The sequence below is a fragment of the Myotis myotis genome, unplaced genomic scaffold, assembly GCF_014108235.1.
Source record: "Myotis myotis isolate mMyoMyo1 unplaced genomic scaffold, mMyoMyo1.p scaffold_m19_p_10, whole genome shotgun sequence".
Taxonomy (NCBI): Eukaryota; Metazoa; Chordata; class Mammalia; order Chiroptera; family Vespertilionidae; genus Myotis; species Myotis myotis.
In genome coordinates, this window is record NW_023416314.1 from 75,998,839 (window position 1) to 76,020,332 (window position 21,494).

Sequence of the window (21,494 nt, forward strand, 5' to 3'; positions counted from 1 at the left end):
AGGCACAAGTCTCCCTTCCCAGGGAGGTGGCATGGAGAGGGAACCTCTATCCCTGGGGGCCCTTAAGTCTGGCCTGGAAGTGTAGGCCCGCACCCTCTGACCCTCTGTGCGCCCGCACGCACCGTGAGGCGCCGTGCCGCATCCACTTCAATCATGCCGCGCAGCAGGCTCTGGCAGTCCGGCGGGATGAAGTGCGGCATGTGGAACACTCCCCGCTTCACCTTCTCCAGCAGCTGCCGCAGGTTGTCATCGTCGAAGGGCAGCGCCCCCTGCCGGCCGGGGACGGGGTCACCGTGGGGCGGGGGACTGGGCGGGAGGGGCGGCACAGAGGGGCGGCACAGAGATGGACGGGTGAGGGACGAGGGACGAGGGACGGGAGGGGAGAAGAGGCAGACGGGGGAGGGCGGAGCAGGGTGTGGACGGCGCGGGGCTCACCACCAGCAAGGCGAACAGGATCACTCCGCAGCTCCACACGTCCGCCTTGCGCCCGTCGTACTTTTCTCCCTGCGGGGGGCGGTGTGGTTGGCTTCGTGGAGAATGAGGGACCCAGGTGGAGGGTCTGGGGTCCGCGAGGGCGGGGGTGAGGCCCCTTGGACAGGCAGGGACAGGGGCGCGTAGTGACTACTCACCCGGATCACCTCGGGGCAGGCATAGTGGGGGGACCTGAAGGCAAAAGCAGCCGTCAGGGCGCAGGCTGGGGGCTCGCTGTCCGCCCAGCCGTGACCTCGAGGCTGCCCCAGGACCACAGCAGGTGGACGCGGAGAGAGAGGTGCCGTTCCCCCAGCACACGCCGCCCGGAAGGAGGCCCCACCGGGAGCCTCAAGGGGCTTTGCTGCCACCCCATCCCCTACTCAGGGAGGAGACCAGCCTAGGAGTCTAGGGCTCTGCCACCTCTAGGCTGCCCAGACGTCCTGGTCCAAGAAGGCAGACATCAGAGGAAGGACCGCGTCATGGACCGGGGTCCCGACCCAGCACCACCGCTGGGAGTGCACGGAGCAGGAGGCTGGTACACCAGCTTGCTCGCCAGGGGCCAGACCCGCCTGCCTTCCAGGGCCAGACGGGTCACCAGCAGCCCCCTCACAGCACCGCACATCGGAGCCACCGCCAGGAGCGGAACCAGGGTCCTGCCTGCAGCCCAGGCTGTGAGGTGCTGGACGGGCGCTTGGGGCCTGGACCTCCCTGGCCACGGAGACCACTCACTCCGGGCCTCCAGGGGACCACAGCACTGAGCCACCCGCGGGCCTGGCAGCACTGGCGGTGGCCGGGAGAGGGCGCGGGGGCAGCGGATGGCGGGTGGCCGGCCGGGGCGCCCACTCACCCGCAGCTGGTCTCCAGGAGGCTGTCCCCCACCTGCAGGGACGCCATGCCGAAGTCCGCGATCCGGATGTTGTTCTTCTCGTCCAGCAGGAGATTTTCTGGTTTCAGATCCCTGTGGCTGTAAGGGAGGCAGCGGAGGCTGACTTGGGTCCCGCCCCCAAACCCCACCCACACGGCACCTGGCCAATGGCAGCACAGCCTGGTGATGTCACAGGCAGCCAATCGGAAGTCGCCTGCCTGGAGGTTGGCTGCAGGTCTAGGATGGAGGGACTGGAGCCTCTGGTCGCACCGCGTGCTCCCCCAGGCTCGTGAGCAGGATCCCTCCCACTCCCTGCTCCCCCCACACCTGCTCTGGGGCCAACAGAGGGGTGTCTGCTGGCGGGACAGCTAGGCGTGGGTCACGTGGGGGCGGCTCGCACCAGATGGAGTGGCTGTGGCAGAAATCCAGCGCTGAGATGATCTGCCGGAAGAACTTGCGGGCCTCTTTGGGGGTCAGCCTCCCCTTCTTGACCAGGTAGTCAAAGAGCTCCCCACCAGACACATGTTCTAGCACCAGGTATCTGCGGGGACGGGCGGGCTTCAGGTGGGTGCACACGCCTGCTGGCCCACCTCAGGGCCATCCTCGGCATGAGGGGCCCCCCGCTTGCCGCCTCCCCCCCCCCCCCCCCCCCCCGCCTGGCAAGCCTGCCTCCAGGGCAGCCACTGGAGGAGCCCATGGTGCCAGGGTCTGGGAGCAGGGCCACACCTGGCTCTCCCGTTGAGGGACCATTAGGCCCCAAGGTGAGTGGGCACTGTGGCTGCTGACCCTCAAGGAGCTGGTGCGTGGCCCTCCAGGCCCTGCCCAGCCCAGGTTGGGCTCCCGGAGCAGGGGGACAAATCAGACAGGGACCCTCAGGGAGCCCTGGCCAGCAGGTGGAAAAAGGGGCTGGAGGTGCAGGGGGTGGGAGGCGAGAAGGGTCAGGAGGTAGAGGGCAGGAAGACATTGGGGGATGGTTGCGGGAGACCCCGAGCCCCTCTGAGGGTGTTGAGTGAGAAGCCTCTGTCCGAGCCCCTGGTGGAGCCTGTGGGGGCTGGTTTTGGGGACGGGGGACCTGGGACTTGTGGGCACTGAAGCCTGTGGGGCCTCAGAGGAGCTTGGACCGGGGGCTGTGCAGACTCCCCTAGGACTTGCTAGTGGGCAGCAGTGGCTTTCGGGAGGGAGAGGGACGAGAGGAGAGGACAGAGCAGGGAAGAGGCGAAGGACCGGGGCTGGTGGGGAGGAGGGTGTGGGCCACGGGGACCGGCTGTCTCCAGAGCTGGTCTTGCAGGACTCAAGGGGTCAGTGGGGCGGGGGGGGGGGGGGCACCCTCAGGGCATAAGGAGTCTGTCTGTGGAGAGGAGAGGGGGAGGGGCTGGAGACACAGGGCAGGGGGCACTGGGTGGTACTCGGGGGGGGGGGGTGCGGGAACGCCAAGGCACAGCACAGGCCAGAGGTGCCCTGCAGGCGCCCTGGCCTTAGTGACCCAGGCTTGCTGCTGCACCTCCAGGCTCCCTGAGCTGTCTTAGGACTTCTGACCCCGTGGGAGGGGGCTCGCCCCAGCAGGACCTGGACCAGCCACCTGTCCACCTTCATGCTAGGCATCCTGCTCCCGTCACCAGGCCTTTGCCCAAGCTGTATCCCCTCCTTGGGCTTTCCTCCTAGACCAGTGATGGCGAACCTTTTGAGCTCGGCGTGTCAGCATTTTGAAAAACCCTAACTTAACTCTGGTGCCGTGTCACATATAGAAATTTTTTGGTATTTGCAACCATAGGAAAACAAAGATTTATATTTTTGATATTTATATATTTAAATGCCATTTAACAAAGAAAAATCAACCAAAAAAATGAGTTTGCGTATCACCTCTGACACGCGTGTCATAGGTTCGCCATCACTGTCCTAGACCAGTGGTTCTCAACCTTGGGTGCACATTAGAATCACCTGGGAATCGTTTTAAAATCCTGATTCCTGGGCCTCATCCTCCAGAAATTCTGTTTTTTTGTTATGGGATGGGGCCACATCATTGGTAACAAAGAAACAGAATTTCTGGAGGATGAGGCCCAGAAATCAGGATTTTAAAAAGATTTCCAGGTGATTCTAATGTGCAGCCAAGGTTGAGAACCACTGTCCTAGACCCTTCCCTGCTTCCTGCCCACCGCCCCCCCGCCCGCCCCCCCTCCCCCACCCGCAAGGTGGCCTCCTCAGAGCCAAGTGCTCTGCCCCTCGCCCTCGTGTGTCCGTCCTCAAAAGTATCTTGCCAGGAGCGAGGTGGTGGCCGGTGTCCTGCATGTTGTATACAGAGGTGAGCCAGGCCTGCCCCAGCTCCTGCCTGCCCCCCAAACTCATGGGACATCACCAAGGCACTGCAAGACAAGCCACCATCAAGCCAGTGGGTGTGTCTGTCGGTGCCCTTGCCATGGTTCTGACGGTGGCTGAGTTCCTGCGGCTCCCCAGCATCGGCCCCAACACCAGGACCAGCCCCCCTGAGGCATGGGTGACAGTGTCCCTGCTCCTCAAGGCCCCCACATGGGGCAGCTGCGTCACCCGTCCTCAGTTAAACACTGGAGCTGGCCATTCGTGCCATGTCGGGACCCCTGCCCCTCGACCCCCACCCCAGCCACGCCTCCAGGAAGCCCGGTCCCCCGTGGCGGCTCAAGGTGGCGGCTCTGTGAGTCCCCGGTGTTTGGTCAAGGAGCAGTGATGCCACCGCCCAGGACTGTTCCTGAGACCGCCCTGCCTGGTCCCACCGCCCGAGGGGCTGCCCGTCTCCTCCCCAGGCCCCTCGGCCTCCACTCTGGCCACCCCAACTCTCTGGACCCAGCAATACCTACAAATATTTTTTGTTTTCATAAACGTCGTGCAGCTTGAGGACGTGGGGGTGTTCGATGAGCTTCAGGATGGCGATCTCCCGCTCCACCTGCGGAGGAGTGCATCACACGTGCTTGCCTGTGGGGCGTGGACCCCGGCCTCGGCCTCCCCCTCCCCCTCCCCAGGAGCCTCGGCTGCTGGGAACACAGCGGGGAGGTGTGGGCCCAGCCCCTTGGGGGCACCGCTGTGGGCTCTTGGGTGCAGCTGGGGCTTTGGGGCAGGGCCAGTCTAGCCACAGGGTCTCCACCTGTGGGATGGCCTGGCCTACACGGCATCACACACAGCCCCATGGGTGTCAGGGCCACCTCCAGGCCCCTGGCCCAACTGCATGTGGTCCCTGCCAGGCCTTCAGGGGGATGGGCCCCAGTTATATCCCCAATCCCTTTCCCCCAGCTCCTGTCTCTCCACTTGGACATCTCAGAGTCCCAGTCGGAGTCCAGGACCTCAGCCAAGTGCTCCCCAAGGCAGGTCAGAATGCACCTGGCCCCACCGGCCCTGCCCCGCCCAGCCCAGCAGCCGCCACCTCCCCTAAAATCACCCACCTCGGGTCCCTCGGGGTTCCCCAGGCGAACCCACCCAAGTCCCCCTCTACCCTCAGCAGCCAGAGGGGTCCTCACTGATGTCACTGGCCCTCCCCACCTAAGCAGAGTGCTGTCCTCACCCACCTGTGTCCCTTCACTGCAGCAGAGCCCTTGGCCTGCCTGTGGCACTGACCGCGGGGCCAGCTCCCACCCCACTGGCCCTGCCTGCCTCACTCTCGCTCACCTTCATCAGCACAGACTCACTGAGCTTCTCCCGATTGACGATTTTGATGGCCACCTTCTGGCACGTGACACAGTGAATGCCCAGCTTCACGAGGCCTGTGGGGAGAGAAGCCCGTCAGACCCACCCAGGGCCTTGACGTGCCCCACCCCAGAGTGGTCCGGCGGGGGGGGGGGGGGGGGGCTTGACCAGGAGGGATGCCACTCACTCCAGCCCCTCACTCCAGGTCTGGCCTCTGCCCCACCCTGCCCTTCAGTGTGCCTCGAGCTGGACTCCTGTGGCCACTGTCTGCCCTCCCACACTCCCTGGTCACAGCCCAGGACAGCTCTGCCCCCCCCCCCATGTGGGTGATGTTGAGTCCCCAGGCCTTCAGATGCCCCCTGCAGAGGAGCTTGGGTGCCCTCAGGCCCAGGAGGCCCCACCCAGGCCCCTCCCCCCAGCACACTCAGCCTCTGCCACCCTTTCAGCCTGGACAGAGGCGCCTGAGACAGCAGGACAGGCCACAGTCATCCAGGGCAGCACACCTCAGCCTGCCTTGCACTGTCCGCCTGGAGCCCCCACTGAGGGGACTCCCCGATAACTGCTCTCCTGGACATACTTCAAGGACCCTGGCCCCCTTGTCATGTGGACAGAGCTGGGTGCCTGCCTTTCCTCCTGCCCACTCCGTGCTGGGACTGGCCACCACCAGCCTCTCCCAGCAGCGCCCAGCCCCCTGCCAGCTGCCCCCTGTTGGACTGCTCTGTGGCCTCGGGCCCCAGACACCCTGCCCTCCCCTTCCTGATTTGGGGGGCCTGTTTGCCACGGCACTGCAGCCTGAGGGTGACTTAGGCTGTTTTAAGGGATGCAGACCATGTCAGGACTCCCCACTGTGAATGCTGAGGGACACCACAGTGCCATTTCCGACTTCAGAAGGTGGCCCCACAGTGCCCCTCCTCCCTTGTCATCATCACCCACCTCAGGTTCCAAATGCTTGGGTTTGTCTCCGCCCCTTTTTACACTGGCGGGGGGGGGGGAGTGGGGGGGTGGAGGGGCGGTTAGTTACCAATTCCCGAGCCCTTTGTGGTGTGTCCCGCACCCACGCCTCCTTCCCAGCCTCCTGCAGGGAGGCCTCTTCCAGCGGCCACAGCCTCTGCCTTGTGGCCAAGAGATGAGGCTGTGCCCCCCAGAGGCGCCGCACCAGGCTTGAGGGTAGGGGGCCCTGAAGCTCCGGTGCCCACAGGGTCTGCTCGCCGAGCCAGGCCCCTGCTGTGAAGGGCAGCAGGCTCCTGGGCCTCTCCCTGGCGGCCTCTGATCTGCTCAGTGGCCCTGTGGTTCCAGGTCGGGCGGGAGAAGGCAGCACCATCCACCCATCAGAGCCAGTGGCCTGGGGACTCCACTGCCTCCAGGAGCAGCAGGGCTGGCACCTCCTCCGGTCCTTGGCCCAGACATGGAAACAGGAGGGAGCAAGACAGAGTGAGAGGGAGAACTGTCTGGCAAGTCCCCCAAACAGGTTGACAAGCCGAGAGGAACCAGGGAACAGCGGTGACAGGAAGCAAAGGCCACTAACTACCCTGAGAGAGCCAAGCTCCTACAAGTCCTCAGCGCCCAGGGCGGATGCCAGGTGAGCTGGGTTCCTGAGAGAGCCCACAGGGCAGAGGCGGGGGCGTGAGGCAGGCAGCTTGGCCCTAGGCCAGCTCTGCAGGGCTGTTCATGTGGCAGAACATGAAGAACAATGTCATGCCCCCAAACAGTGCAGAGTAGTTACGGCTGGTCAGCAGCTACTGGACAGATGTGGAAATTGTGACGCCACCGAGACGGACAGACCGGGCGGGAGGACGCTGGTTAGCGCCCAGCCTGCGCAGGAAGCACATGCACACGAACGCGCTCACACACGCTCCACGGGGTCCCCAGGAGGCAGACGTCACAGACGTGTGGGGAATTTCCTGCTTCCAGAAGGGGAAGCGCTGGGCCTCAAACTGACAGGGAGACAAAGAGCAGTGCCGGGGACCCTCCGGAAGCAGGAAGCTAGAGGCGGCCAATGGCAACAGCTGTCTGCTGAGCAGAACACACCCAGCACCCATTTCACAGATAAGGAAAGGCGGAGGCTGTGTCACCAGCTGGTATACAGAAAGGTGGGGAGGACAAAGGCACAGCCAGTGAGGTGCCCTGGATGAGCCCCACGCTGTGGGCACCCTCAGAGCTGCTCATGGGCGGGGGCACAGGCGGCCAGGACACATGGCTGGGGTGTGTCCTGGAACTCTGGTGGCTTCCTCCTGCTTTCATTTTCATCCCACCTGCTGCCTCCCTGCCCTGCAGACTCCTATACATCCCTCAAAGCCCAGCATAGAGGGACCCCTCCTTGGTGAGGCTTCCCTGCCACCTGGGCAGATCAGCCCTGGGTGTCCTGGTTCCCCACAGCCAGGATCTCTGGGGCGGGACCGGTGGGTTCCGAGCAGCCCTGCCAGTCCCTGGGGACAGGCAGTGGGGAGTCCTCCACAGGAGCCTCCTGAGTCGCTGCAGCCTCAGGCGGGCAGAAGCAGCTCCTGCTGGGGAAGCCCACAGCCGCCCTAATCACCCAGCCCTCCAAGTGCTCAGGCTCATTATCCAATTGGTGTTTTATCTCTAATTATTGCCTTTATAGCAAACACAGGCTCACATGGAGAGAGGAAAGTACACCATGTCACACTGTGGGAGGCGCCGCGGCAGTCTGCGCCGGCTGGTGTGCTCGGAAGAGGGGTTTTCCAAGTGCTCGCCGCTTCCCTGGGTGAGGAGGACTGGGGTGCGGTTCCTACAGTTACTGCCCCCAAAAGACACTTGCAGCAGCTCCCAGCCCACTGCCTGGGCCAGGCCCTCAGATGGCCCATGTCCCCTGCCCCCCAGGACCCTCCCAGCTGCCCCTTAACAGGTGGGGGAGGAGGTTCTATGGCCTGGAGGTTAGTCTATCCAGTGAGGGCTTCGTACCCCCGAAGGCTAACAGCCGTGTGGAGAGGGGCCTGACCCGCCTCCCCCCTCCTCTTCTCAGGGCTTTTAGCTTCTGGCGCCTCCTCCCTGAAGCTGACCTGTGTCCTGTCCTGTGGGACAGCCTGAAGGAACAGTGACAACCCAGCACGGTGACCTGGGACCTTCCCCTGCGGGTCTCCGGTGTGCTGCACGTGCTGGGCGTCTGGCTAGGCCTGGAAGGTCCTCACCAATGGAAACCCACACCTACCAGCCCTGTGACCCCGAGACAACCCGGTGGCCTCTGCTGGGCACCTGGGAACCGCCCGGCCCTGCTGGCAGAGTCCTGTGAGGACCACACAGGTGCCGAGGCTCCTCCACAGCCCGCAAAGCCCTTCCCCATACAGATCACCGACCTCTAGACCACGCCTCCCTGAGCACCCGCTGTGGGGCGGGAGCCCGCTGAAGGAGAGAGCTGGCCTGGAGTCTGAGGCCTCCAGGAACGCAGGGCAGACCTGGGGCCGCCCTGTTTCTGCCTCAGTTATTCTCAAAGCTCTGCAAACCTGCCCCCCATCTCCCCCTTGTTTTCTTCCCCACACAGTCCCCATGACAGCCCAGCAGAGGTGCTGTCACCCACTGGCTGGCCCCGTCACAGCCCTTCCCCAATCCCTCCACCTGCCCTCCCTCCCCAGCCACAGACCTGCCCCTCCCCCAGTGGGGTCTGCGCTCCAGAGCCCTGGAGTTTCTGTCCCTAAAGTCCTGGCCTTCCCCGCCCCTTCCCCCACCCCATTTCCTCCTGTCACAGACAAGTCCTGTCCTTCCCTGGGCCATGCACATCAGTGCCACAGGCCACCTTGCTGTACAGTGCACCAGGCACCTGGCTGCGTGTCAGCTGGTCCTTGGGCACAGGTGACCAGAGGGCAGCACCTCGAGACTTATGGGGGACAGGATGTGCCAGAGTCCCAGCTCTGAGTCCACTGCTGAGCCAGGAGGAGGAGCAGGGCGGCCTCCAGGTCCTGCCACTAATGCTCACAGGACCACTCTGAGCGTCACTGACTCCTGGGACAGCGGACTCCGTCCTCCCCCACCGCTAAAGCTGTGCCTCTGGGACCACGTGGCCAGCTCCCTGGGGCCACGAGCACAGCTAACAGTGACCCACTTTCCGCCACCTCACAAGCCTCACCGTGGGGGTGTTGGGGGGCAGTTTCTGCACCAAGCACAGCAGACACCCCTCCTGCCTGGGCTCCTTGGAGGGATGACCGCACTGGCTCTTGGAAAAGTGAGTCAGCAGAGTGGGCCGCCCTGAGCCAGTACGGCCTCCTCTGGCCTGGCAGCACGTGGGCACCGGGGAGAAGCTTCCGGGAGCAGGCAGGGGCAGACGCAGCACTGCTGCCCTGATGAGAGGGCCACGGGACTGCGGGGAGGACAGGGCCCAGTCCTCCACCCCCAACAGCCTCTGCTGAGCGACCTGGATTGGAGCTTGCAGCCTGCAGGCTGCCCTTGACCATGCTGGGACCTGAGTGTCCCAGGAGCTGCTGCCGAGGACACTGCCCCACAGGGACCACAGCCCCACACCCCGGCCAGGACCCACATACCAGCCTGCTGTGCCCTCACCACGGCCCTCACTAAAGTGGGCCCGGCGGCCCCAGGCAGCCTCCCTGGCGGGAGTGGCAAGACCACGGCCTCTCCCCTGGTCTGCCTCCACCCCTGCCTGCTGGCCAGCTCCCCTCAGGTGAGAGAGGAGTGGGGGAGTCAGCTGCTAGGGGAAAGCAAGGGCCTGCCTGGCTCCCAGGACTAGCCCCTCCTGTGCCCGGACTGGAGTGAGGAATGGAGGGGATAGCTAGTTGCTGGAGCTCCTGCTGGTTCTGCAAGGGGCCTCCAGGTGATCAAGCTCCAGATGATGGCCGAGGGCTTCTGGCAGTTAGCTGAGCCGTTCCTAAGCCCCCAGAGACGCTGAGGGATCCGCCTGGGTTCCCAACCACAAATGGAGTGCGTGGCCCCAAAAGATGCGTCCAAGTCCTAGTCCCTGGACTGCCCGAATGTGACCATGTGTACAGAGCTGGCTTACGAGATCCCCTGCACACGGAGGCCCTAACTGCAGTGAGTTCTTCCAGGAGAAAGACAGGGAGATGGGACATAGACTCAGAGCGAACCCCGGGAGCTGGGCATGGGGCCTGAGCCAGCCTCTCCCTCACAGCCTCAGGAGGAAGCAGCCCGCTGACTCCAGCCTCTGGAACAGAAAGAATAAGGCCGTGTGTGCAGCGACCAGGAGTGTGGCCGTTTGTGGAGCCCAGTGTGGGCATTTTCAACTCACACGAGTATTTACCTTGAGTTTCCTTTCACCGGAAAACTCCCAGTACATTTTGTTCAACCCACGAGGACTTGGCCGAAGAACTTGTGTTCAGGTGGCTCACTGAGATAGGAGCTGCTGCCCGTACCCCGACACCCAGCAAAAGTGCGTCCCAGGCTCCTAACAGCAAGTGGGCTGCCCACCCAGCATCAGCCTGGAGACACTGAGGGTAGGACTTGGGGGAGGGGTGTGGGTTCGGCCACCTTTGTAGGAGCCACAGTGCAGGCCCAGCTGGTTCTCACCATTGCCTGACCCCAGAAGGCGTGGCTCTGAGCCTGTGGGCTGCAGACCACTCAGCCTGGAGCCATGGCTGACCCTGGGGCACATGGGCGTCCGCAGTGCTCCGGCCTGGATGGGGCCACCTGTTCCAGCAATGGCTGGTCAGAACGAAGGCTCCCAAGTATCCTCGCTGGTCCTCACAACAGCCCTGCTCTCTTTCTCAGAGAGGAAGGCAGGCTGCGCCAAGCCTTTGTGACATCCAGGCCCACTTGCCCGCCATTGCACAAGGGGTCAGGTGGAAGCCTGCACAAGCCCTGCCCTGTCGCTTCCCCAGCGGGTGCAGGCGCGAACTCCACCCCTTCGTCCCCTGTGTACAGGCCTGGGGAGTTAACAACGCTCCGGGCAAGGAAGGGGGGCGAAACCGAGAGCCCAGGGGCCCACTGTGTTCATTTCCCAGGGCCACTGAGGGCGGGGCGCGTCTTCAGGAGCAGAGACAACCTGAGCAGCGTTCAGCACCATGGACAGGGCCTCCAGGCCGGCGCGGCCCCGCCCACAGGGCGCAGGGACAGCAGGGGACCTGCTCCCGGCCCACAGCTCGTGGGGCGCCTGAGCCTGGGGGCCTTTGGAAGCCGGTGGTCAGCGCTCCTGGGGCGCCCCCTGCGGCCACACCCCAGCTCTTCCCTGGGCTTGAGGCCTAGACCCGAGCCTTTCTAGCCCTGGGGGTCGTAGCAGGGCCATGACCTGTACACCCAAGGCACTCTCCCTCCGACTGGAGGCGAGCGGCCGGAAGCCTAGACCAGTGACCCGGGCGCCCAGGCGCTGAACGAAGGTTTGGGGGCCGCCCCACCCCAGCCCAAGCCTCAGCTGCTCCCTCTCTCCCCTCCCGAGCCCGGGTTCGGGCCCCACGCGCGCTCCTCGGGCTTCAAAGTCCCCTCCACGCAGGCAGAGGGCGGGTCCGGCGCCGGGGAGCGAGAAAAGCAGGGCCAGATTGGGTTCCGCGGCTCCGCGAGCACCCTCACCCCGGGCTCCCCGGGTCCCACAGCAGACACTTCGCCGCACGCGCGGCTCCAGCTCCGCAGACACGCGCGCCGCCGCGCCGCCGCCCCTCCCCAACCCCCGGACGCCGCGGGGGACTCGCCGACTCCGGCTGCCAGCGGCGGGGCAGGGGCTGCGCAGACATCAAAGCGCCGGTCGTTCCCCCTCATTAGCCGGTCCCGGCGGAGCTCCTCCCGCGCCCCCGCCCCCGCGCTCCTTTCCAGCCGCGCCCCCTGCTCCTGCCCCAGTTCTCAGCCTCCCCTCCCCAACCCTTCTCCTTCGCCCGGGCGGGGGGGGGGGGGGGCGGGGGGACGCCTGGCTTCTGGGCCCTGCCCCAGCTTTTCGCGGCGGCAGCCCTCTCCACGGGTCCTCGCCAGTGCACCCACATTTCTGCTCTCGGGGAGGCCCTGCCCACCGCCCACCCCGGCTCCTGGTTCACAGCCACGCCGCTCCTCCGGGTGTCGGGAAGGAGGCCCCCCGCCCATGGAAGGGCTCGGGAGCAGGGGACAGAGAGGAGGCTGGGCACCTCCAGGCGGCGCCCTCTCAATATAGATTCCGCGGTTTCCTTCGCCCACCAGTGCCAGGCAGGCGGAGGGGAAGGCGGCAGAGCGTCTCCCAAGAGACGACTGTTCACGCTCCGAAAAGGAACCTCTCAAATTAAATTAATTAAGCCCTGAACTATTTCACACGCGTTACAGCCGCTGGGCTGCCTCTGCTGAGCTCCCTGCCCTCCCACCCACAGCCCCCAGACAGGACAGCAGAGTCCCCCCCGCCCCCGCCCCTGATCCTAGAGAGGAAGGGATTGGGGGGGTGGGAGGAGGATTCTGGCACTCCTTACATAACGGAGGGCTATTCCAGCACCCAAGGCCTTTCCCGGGTGGAGCTGGCAGTCTCTGCAGCCCCGGGACCGGGATGGGAGGGTGGCTGCGGTCAGCGCCCAGACTGTGAAGCCTGGCTCCCTGTCCCGTCCTGGGTGGGGCTCACGCGGCCCCTCCAGCCCCAGGAGTGTCCTCATGCTCTCTCCTGCCGGCAAGGTTGGGTGAGAGCCACTGTACACACATCCGCAGGCCTACGCTGCTCCCCACAGTCCGCCTGGGATTGCACCAGGAAGAGACCTGGGGGGGGGGGCGCAGTATTCAGGGGCTTGGAACCAGCCCCCCTGAAAGTCAGAAGACACCAGCCCTGCACCCCCCAAAGCTCCTCGGTTCTGCACCCAGTTGGAAGATGCTGAAAGGAACCACCGTCGGAGCCCCAGGGATAAGAACTCACTTTCCAGGACCCCGTGTGTGCAGAGGGTGGGGGTGGGGGCTGTGACCCTTGTGGGACTCAGGCCAGGCTCCCAAGGTCATTGCTGAGAAGGGGCGAGATGCTGGGCACCAGCTGAACACACGCCAAGCACCCAGGTCTGCAGGCTCGGTAACGGGCAGACCTCCCCCCGCCCCCCGAGGCTGGCGTGGGCTCCAACACAGACACAGCTGGGAACAGGAGCATCCCCTGCCACGGGGAGGGTAGGGTGCCTGGAGGTGTGTCCCTAGCAGGTTGCCATGAGGTGCATGTTCAGAGAGGAAGCTGGAAGGACAGGTCCCAGAGGACTTGCTGCCCAGGTAATGGAAGAGGGAGGGTCCGGGACAGGTGTGTGGGGCCTCTGGCAGGAGTCGAGCTGGGGCCAATGCCCACCACCGGGCAGACTCAGGTCCCTTGTGTTTGCCTCCTATTGAGGCAAAAAAAGAGGGAGCCTGGAGCAGAAAGATGAGATCTCCAAACATTCTGGAAACCTCTGGAAGAAGGCAGGCAGGGGCAGGTGATGGCCTCCAGGGACCCTAAAGAGGCCTGATGATGGGGCTCCAAACACAATGGGACACTTACTGAGGGTGGGGGGGGGGCAGCCTAGGTTGGCATCCCCTCTCTCCAAACCCTATCTTCATGCCAAGACCAGGAGACAAAGTGCAGCATGCCGGGGCCTGGAGACAGCCCTGAGGAAAACCTCCTGGTTCTGTTGTATGAATGGCTGTTCTCTGGAGTCCAGTATGTTAGGTGGGCACCCAGCCCCCAGGGAGCGGCCCAATCTCCAAGGGGGCCCTCCAGTATGGGTGGGGCTCATGTCCCCCCAGGTTGCCAGGGCAGCCCCACTCACACCCCAAGCCCCAAAGATGAGCCTCTGGCCAACAAGGTGGCCCCAGTCGTCTGCCCTGCAGCATGGGCCCCTGGCTGCGTCTGCCCTTGGCCTGGGCATCCCTGACTAAGTTCACTCCAGGTGGCCATGTCCTCTCCCTGCCTGTCGCCATGGCTGGGACCAGCAGCCAGTGTACTGGGCAGGATGTCCCTGTACCTTCTCAGGAGGGTCACAGCCACTGGTGAGGTGTCCTGCCCCTCAGCCCAGTGTTTCCAGAGATGGCATGAGGGGCTAGTGGAGTGAGGGGTGCAGCAGGTCCCCCTGACCCCCGAGCTCAGGTCAGGACCCCACTGGCCCCCACCAGCTCTGCCCAGGAGGGCACCGACCTGGGGACAGCAGATGGTGGGATACAAACCCCAGGAAAGGCTGGCCCCTGCCTACAGGCCCTGGACGCCCCACGCCTTTCCTGACCTAGGGGCTCTCTATCATGGAGCTGGAGGCCAGGACCCACATCTGAGTTGGGGGGAAGATGTCAGCATAGCTGGGGGAGGGGCAGTGAGGGGAGGGGTGCAACTGGCGGGGAGCACAGGCCTCACCTGATCCCCGGTGCCATAGGAGCCTCAGGCCTCCCCAGGGTGGGGGTGAGGCTGCCCACACCAGCCAGGCTCTTGATGGAGCAATCCTGTCCTGGGACAGTGACCCTGGAGGACTGCCTGCTCCCCACCCCTGCAGGTGAGGTAGAGAGGGTGGGAGAAAGCGGGGACCCCTGGGCTGAGGAGAGTGGGTGGTGGGTCACAGTATAGACTCGGGAAACAGGGCTGCCCTTGGGGTCCCAAGGAAGCCTTAGGGAGACACCAGACTGAAGGCTGCAGGGGAGAGGACACTGCCAGGGTGTCATGATAGTCAGGGGCCTCCAGGGGCCCCACTGTGAGCTGGGGCCAGCACAGTGACTCCAGAACAGGCCCTCCTGGCTCACCTGCTCCAGCTGGGGACCTGACTGTGCCTGAGCCCTGGGATGCCACAGAGAAACCAGCCGCAGTGCCCCCTCCTCCCTAGTAGGCCGGGTGGCGCAGGCTCCTCCTGGGCAGCGCTGCACAGGGTGCTAACATGGGCCAAGTTCAGCAAGACCAGTGGTGCCTGTGGGCCGGGGCGGGAGGAGAGACGGCAGCATAAACCCTGGGCACTGCCTTGGGCTAGGGGAGGCAGCACCTATCCCTGCTCCGCCCCAGCCCACTCAGGATGTCAGACTGGTGAGCCTGTCCCTGCAGTAGCCAGGCAGGTGGCCAGCAGCCTTCATACCCACGGTGCCAGGCCCCAGGTGCCAGGCCCCAGGACTCAGATACGTGCAAGCACTCCCACCTGGGAACCTCGCAGCTGGGCCTCACTTGGTGCAGGTGAACGTGCACAGGGCCCTTCCAATGGGAAGGAGGATGTCTCTCACACTTGTGCACACACACACAAACTCATGCTCTTACACAGTCCTGCACACACACACGCTCTCACACACCCAGTCACACACGCAGACTCACACTTTCACACACTCACATTCTCCACACATGCAGACTCCCAGTTATGCACACGCATAAACTCACTCACACAGGTGTGCACACACATAAACACACAGGAATAACTGGGGCAGAGCGTGGGGGGAAGCTGCCTCTGCAGCAAGAGCCAGCCTGGCCTGGAGGAGGGGTGGTGCAGTGGGAGCCGGCGTTGGGGTGCAGGCTGAGCCTTACCCCTCCCACCGGCTGGGACATGATCTTCCAGGGCAGTGCCAGTGCCAGTGCCAGTGCCAGTGGTGGTGCCCCTGCAGTCTGGCCGCACAGGGGTGAGGTGAGACTGCTGTGCCCCAGCCATGCCTTCCCCCCAACTCCAGGGCAGGGAGGGGGCGCAGAGCCACACCCACTGCCCAGTTGCAGCCCCCAATCTGCCCACTGACCCAGGCTCGAGTGGTGTCCAGGTGGGGACCATAGCCTCTTTCCCAGCCCTCTGGCCCAGGAGCAAGGAGGAGAGGGAGGGGTGGGCGAGAGTGGGCCAGTTGGCCATTGTGACAGCTCAGATGGGTTTGCATCTAAAACCTGCCCTGCAGGGGAATGGGGGCTGCTCTGAGGGCCCCAAAGGAGGAGCCTTCTCAGCCTGGCGGCCAGCTCCCCCACACCCCTATCCCTGAAGGATCCCCAGCTGGTCTCTAAACCCAGAGCTGCCTCATACAAAGCCCTCCCCCTCCTCTCTCCTGCCAAACCACCATCTGTTGCCATGGCAACGGAGCAGAAAAGGCAGGCAGCACTCAGAGCTCTCCCCACCCCCTTCTTTCCTGTTCCATCAGCTGGGTTGTGGGCTCAGAGCAGGCTGGTGCAGCCCCCACTAGTCCAGGAGCCCCCTGGCCCGAGCAAAGGGCCTGGCTGCAGCCCTACCAACAGCTGCGTCCTGCACAGAAGGCGAGGCAAAGCCTCTCATGACTCCAGCCTCCAAAGCCCCTCCTCTGGCCCGGCTTCAGCGCCAACCCTGCCCCCGGCAGGACCTGTCTTGCACTGGGGAATGGCTGATGGCCCATCTGGTCCCTGACCCGCCTCCCCTGCTGTGCACTCACCAAGGAGCGGCCCAGGGCCAGCCAACCACCCTGCCACCCCGAGGCCAGATCCAGGGGAGAGGCACAGTCCTGGCTACTAAAGAGTAGTGCCCAGCAGGTGGCCTCACCTGCACCTGCTGCCCCAGATGAACTCCCGAAGGACGAAGGAGGCTGGGAGCGTAGGAGCCACCACACGCTCTGCAGTCAGGGGCGGCCCCAAGGTCCCAGGTGACCAACATGCACAGCATCAGCCGCGTCAGCAGCTGAGCACATCGCCACCGTCACAGTGCAGCTCTCACACCTTCATGAGGCCCACATAGGTGCCCCTTGGCTGTGAGGCCTCAGGCCAGAGAGGTACAGCCACTGGCCTGGCGGTGACTGTCTACAGCCGGCAACAGGCCTGAACTTGTGGTTTCTCTTTTTCCTTTTGTGTTTTGCTCCTGGTTTGCTCCCTGAAACCTGCTTCTCCAGCAGCCCCCACCCCAGCTGCTTTTCCACACTCGGGGAGGTGTCACTGACACCCAGGTTCCACAGAGCGTTGCCGGTTTCTACCTGGGCGCACACCCTGAAACCGGCAGGCGATCAGGACAGCGGTCCCTCCTCCAGCCCCAGGGGTGCTAGTACCCCTTTCTCACCTCTTCACCGCCTCTGCTCACTGTCACTATCCAGTCTGCCTTGTCTGGACTGTCACCCAGACGCATCACCACCCAGCGCGTGGCAGCTGCAGCGGTGACTCAGAGTGGCCTGAGTGACAGGCGGGTAATGGGGGAATAGTTACGGAAGCTCTGACTTACCCACTCGACTGTCCTCAGCGGAGCCGAGGAGGAGCCGGGCTTCTCTAAGAGACGCAAGTGCCCAGCACACACCAGAATTCAGTGGTCACCCGCACAGGGCAGGCCTCTGAGGGCCTGGCCGGCGAGGACTCACCTGCAGAGTTTAAGGACGGTCGCCAGCAGGGCCGGCCCTCCAGGCTCAGGCGCAGGGCCTGGGAGTGGGAGGTAGGTGGGGCTCGGGGTAGAAATGTGGGGGCCACAGAAGCAGGAGGCACCAGCCTGCCTCTCCTCATGCCCACCGTCCAGGGCCACCTCCCCCTGTGGATCCGGGAGATGGGGCTGGAGCCTGGGGGTGTGGAGTGAAGTCCCTATGAAGCCACGTCCAATCAGTTCCTTCCAAGGGCTGCAGTCCTGGGCCCAGCCCACAGGGATGTATGGACGCTGGACTCAGTCCCACGCGGTGGGGCTGCAGGGCTGCAGAAGGAGTAGGCTTGGGGAAGGCTGCAGAAGGAGTACACCGGGCTGCATGGACAGAACAGGGGGGAAGGGGAGAAGGGGGAAGGAAGTCCTGGCAAGAGGCCACGCAGATCCCCCACCCTCAGGTGTTGAGGGTGAGCACTGGGGGGAGGGGGAGGGGATTCCCTCTCCTCAGCAGAGTAGGATGCCCAGCCTTAGCAGCTCCTTGGTTGCCATGGCGACCATAGAGGCAGCAGCAGACCCAGGGGGTGTATGATGCAACAGGGTACCCTTTTTTCCTTCCTCAGCACCCCACCTGGTTTCCTCCCAAACCAGCACCTACTCCCCCAGAACCAGGAGCCCCCAAACAGGCCCACCCACTGCACTCACCCTGCTCCCCTCTGCTGTGGTCCCCATGGTGTCCCTACCTCCAGACAGAGGCTCCCCCAGACACAGCAGGACCCACCTGCACCTCCCTCAGCCATGGGAAGCCCACTCACCCAGCTAGTGACCAGGAGGGGAAGGGCGCCTTCCTACTCTATGCTCAGCACCACATCCTAAGGGAACAAGCCCCAGTGCTGGTCAGGCAACCTGAGGGCTGGGGTGGGGTGTGCTGGAGAGAGGGAGGCGGGAGGTGGAGGGAGAGCACCCGCATCAGGGCACCCCCTCCACCCAGCCAGGTCACAGCCCTGCCAGCCACACTCAGGTATGGGCGGGTGCCCATGGGGACCCAACCACCTTATCTGGGCACAAGGGCTGTGAGCCCCACAGTTTCAGGGGGCACTGGGCAAAGCCATGGCAAACAGCTGCCTGGCTCCTGGGTGCCCCCTCTCAGCCATCCCGCCCAGAATGTCCCTCCTCCAGGCCACATCTCTCGAGTCCCTCGGGGCACATGACCACATTCGATTTTTATTAACTGGTTTTTCAATTCAATACTGTAAAATTAGACCAATGAGCTATCCTGATTGAACTTAGTAACTATTCCGTAATCCCATCTGGTAAATTGTGTTCTTTTTAAGCTGGTGTCCTAGTTTCAGAAGCCTCAGGTCTGGGGGTGGATGCTGGGTGTCCAGCCAGCCCTGCAGGCTGGGACAGGAAGGTGGGCGGCAGGCCTGAGGGCCCAGGGAAAGGAGGGGTCGGAGGCTAGTGGGGAGCAGGCAGCAGAGGGCCGGCTCAGGGCTGCTCTGAAGGGAAGGCCGAGGGTCCTGCCCCAGGGGACTCACAGCTGCAGCGTGAAGGCCGTGGTGTGATGGCCGTGGGAGGCATGACTAGCGGCAGTGCCCTGGCTAGCAGCTGGCCAGCCCCCAGGGACGTGTGGGCGCGTAGGTGGGGTGAGTCGTGGGGGGACAGATCCGTGGTGGGCAGCAGGAGTGACTCAGTGTCAGTGACCCAGGGCCTGGCTGGTGAGTGCAGGAGTCCCCCGGCAGAGGTGGACAGCCTGTGGTCCAGGCCCAGCCTGCCCAGCAGAGCTCTGACCCCACCAGGCCCAGGGATGGTGGGACGGTGATGGGGCTGCCGTGATGATGAGGTCGGGACCTACCCTGGGAAGCCGAGGGAGTCTCTGCCTGTCATGACCCAGACAGACACACACCAACACAGACACCTCTTAGGTAGGCAGCTGCAGCCCCAACCAACTCCACACAGGCTTGCTGAGCGTGGGGGGACCTTCAGGCAGGGAGCCAGGCCAGGCCACTCCCAGTCTAAGCCAGGTGTAGAGACACTTCCCAGAAGCCTCCGGGACTCCCAGCAGCCTCTGCCCCAGGGAGCAGGAGCTGCGGGTCACCAGACCCCAGAGGTCAGACACCCTCCATCCCTGCCCGCCTTAAGCTCCTACCGGCACACTGCGTTCGCCCCACCCCAACACAGAACACAGGCCCCCTCGTCGGCCGGCCCGCTGTGGTCAAGCAGAGGAAGGCACAGCCCACTGCTGCCTCCCTAGCAGCCTCATCACCCGGACACCCGGGAGGCCCAGCAGGGAGGCCAGGGAAGGGATGGAGGGGGGATGGCTGCAGAGCAGGCAGCCTTTCTGGTCTGTGCCGACACCTCCTGTCTCCCCCTTGGGGTTTCTCTGCAGGGGCAGGGCTGAGGGCCACCCGGCACTGTCAGATTTGGGTTTAGCTGAAATAAAACCCCAGCCCACATTTAATAGACTCTCTGCTAACTTGGTTTCCCCAATACTAGGATGGTCTCAGGTACCCCCTCCTGGCCCACCCCTGCAAATCGGTGGGGGAGTTGGGGACATCGCCACAGCCTCTCCCTAGCTCCTTCCCCGGAGAACAGCCCTCGGATTGCCCTGGGCAGCTCTACCCAGAGGAAGGAGTGGGCCCTGGGCCTTGATTTCCTCCTCTGAGCCACGGCACAGGCATCCTGACCACAGCTTCCAGAGCTGCATGTGGGGAGCACCTGACCTGGGGAGCAGGGCCGGGGGCGGGGAAGTGCGGGGCTCAGGGAACCCAGCGGCGGCGCTGGCATGAGCTGGACACCGAGGCCCTGGGCTGAATGGGCAGTGTGCTGGGCATTCCATCTGGCCCAGGCTGGTCCTAGAGCCCAGGACAGAGCTCGGTTGAGGCACCGAAACCCAGGGCTGCTCTCTGGGGGTGAACCCGACCCCTTTGGGCCCCTCAGCTGGATCTGCTCCCCAGACAGCCAGGCAGACACCGGCCCTGAGCCAGGAGAGCCGGCCATGCCCGGAAGGGCACCTGCGACGTAATCTCCAGCTGGGGTAATAATAGAATCTGCTTAGCGGGCAGTGGGCAGCTTGTTCAAAGGACAGAGGCAGAGGAGAGAGGCACCCGCCTGCCCACACCAGTCCTCTCGCTGTCCCCAGGAGGCCCGCCTGCCTGAAGTTGTCCCTGGTCACGGAGCCAGGGTGGGCCTGCCGCCTCTGCCAACTTTTTCCCTCTTTGGGGCTGGCAGTCAGGGGGCAGGGATGTGGGACCAACAGAACGAGGAGCAGCCCTTCCCCCCATATGCCAGCTACACACCCACACACAACCTCCGGCTGCGGCTCCCTGCCCAGAGGTCTCTGCTCTGTGCCCCAGGGCCTCTGTCCTGACCTCTTGACCTTCTGGCCTGGACCCTGAGCCCCAGAGCAGCAGGCTCTCAGTACCCACATCTCTTCTCCGCCTGCAGGTCAGCCCCAGCGCCAGCCTGCGGGCACAGACCGATTTATGAAGTCCTGAGCCCAAATGCCACCAGAGGCCACTTGTCCTGAGGCCACACATGCCAGAGAATCCTGCAGCTCAAGGACCCCCGCTCTGCTCTGCTCGCCCCATGACAGGACTGGCTGCCACCTGCCGGGCTCTGAGCAGGGCCTGGGGAGGCACAGGCGCCTTGCTCCCCCAGTGCTCAGCCCACACCTGCTCCTCGGCCCAGAGCTGGCGGCCCCACGCATTTCTGGGGCTGCAGGCCCCTCTAGGGGAGAAGCCACGTGGCATCCAAGAGATGAGGTGCCCACATGGGGGTCAGTACAGCCCCAGTGGTGAACCCCCGGGGCCCAGCAATGGATCAGAGGCCCCAGGGCAGTGCGTGGGGACATGGCTGCCCACTGGACTCCTATAGGCTGCTGAAGGGCCAGTCACACAGTCGCTGAAGACAGCCCTCAGCAGAGAGACCTGCCACCCTGTAGTCCTGCCACTGGTCAGACCGGCCCCGTGCCTCTCCTTCCCGAGGGGCTCCTGCAATGGGCATGGGCAGCAGCCGGAGCCCCAGACCTGGCCTGGCCTGGCTGCTCCTTGGTCTCTCAGCCCAGGTAAGGGCTGTCCCCACAGAGCTCAGCCAGCTTCCCAGAGGTGCCCCTCCCCCAGCACCAAGAGAGACAGGGCTGCTGAGCAGGTCTGAGTCAGCACAGAACCCAACGTGAGCCACCTGGGCCCAGTAGGCCACCTGACTTTGGTGACTCGGGACACTGTGCCCTGGAGAGAGGGGCAGGGAGTAAGACTGTGAGGTCAGGGTCCAGGCCCCTTAGCCCCCGCCAGGCCCAGAGCATCTCTCGGACCCACAGGACTGAGTGTCAGGCTGGGTCCCCAGGTCCCGGCTTCAGTCTGACTCCCTTGCTGGCCATCTGCCCCCCCAACCTGGCTCCCAATGGGGGCAGCACC

The 21,494-nt window shown here is 64.3% G+C and overlaps 1 protein-coding gene across 14 annotated transcripts in view; it reads right to left on the reverse strand.

Moving 5' to 3' along the window:
- BRSK2 (BR serine/threonine kinase 2) overlaps positions 1-21,494 on the reverse strand; it is a 50,531-nt gene that overhangs the window by 17,826 nt on the left and 11,211 nt on the right. For 13 of the 14 annotated variants that reach the window (XR_004970574.1, XR_004970575.1, XM_036326327.1 and 10 more), the window contains exons 2-8: positions 4,967-5,061; positions 4,165-4,250; positions 1,737-1,877; positions 1,319-1,435; positions 630-663; positions 436-504; positions 123-269 (exon numbers count right to left, since the gene is read on the reverse strand). Coding sequence is in view for 12 of the 14 variants with exons in the window: in XM_036326327.1 (XP_036182220.1) it covers positions 123-269; positions 436-504; positions 630-663; positions 1,319-1,435; positions 1,737-1,877; positions 4,165-4,250; positions 4,967-5,061 (689 nt within the window). In the remaining 2 variants the exon portion in view is untranslated. Of the gene's footprint in view, positions 1-122; positions 270-435; positions 505-629; positions 664-1,318; positions 1,436-1,736; positions 1,878-4,160; positions 4,251-4,966; positions 5,062-21,494 lie in introns of those variants that run through there. The other variant, XM_036326325.1, reaches the window with a different exon arrangement.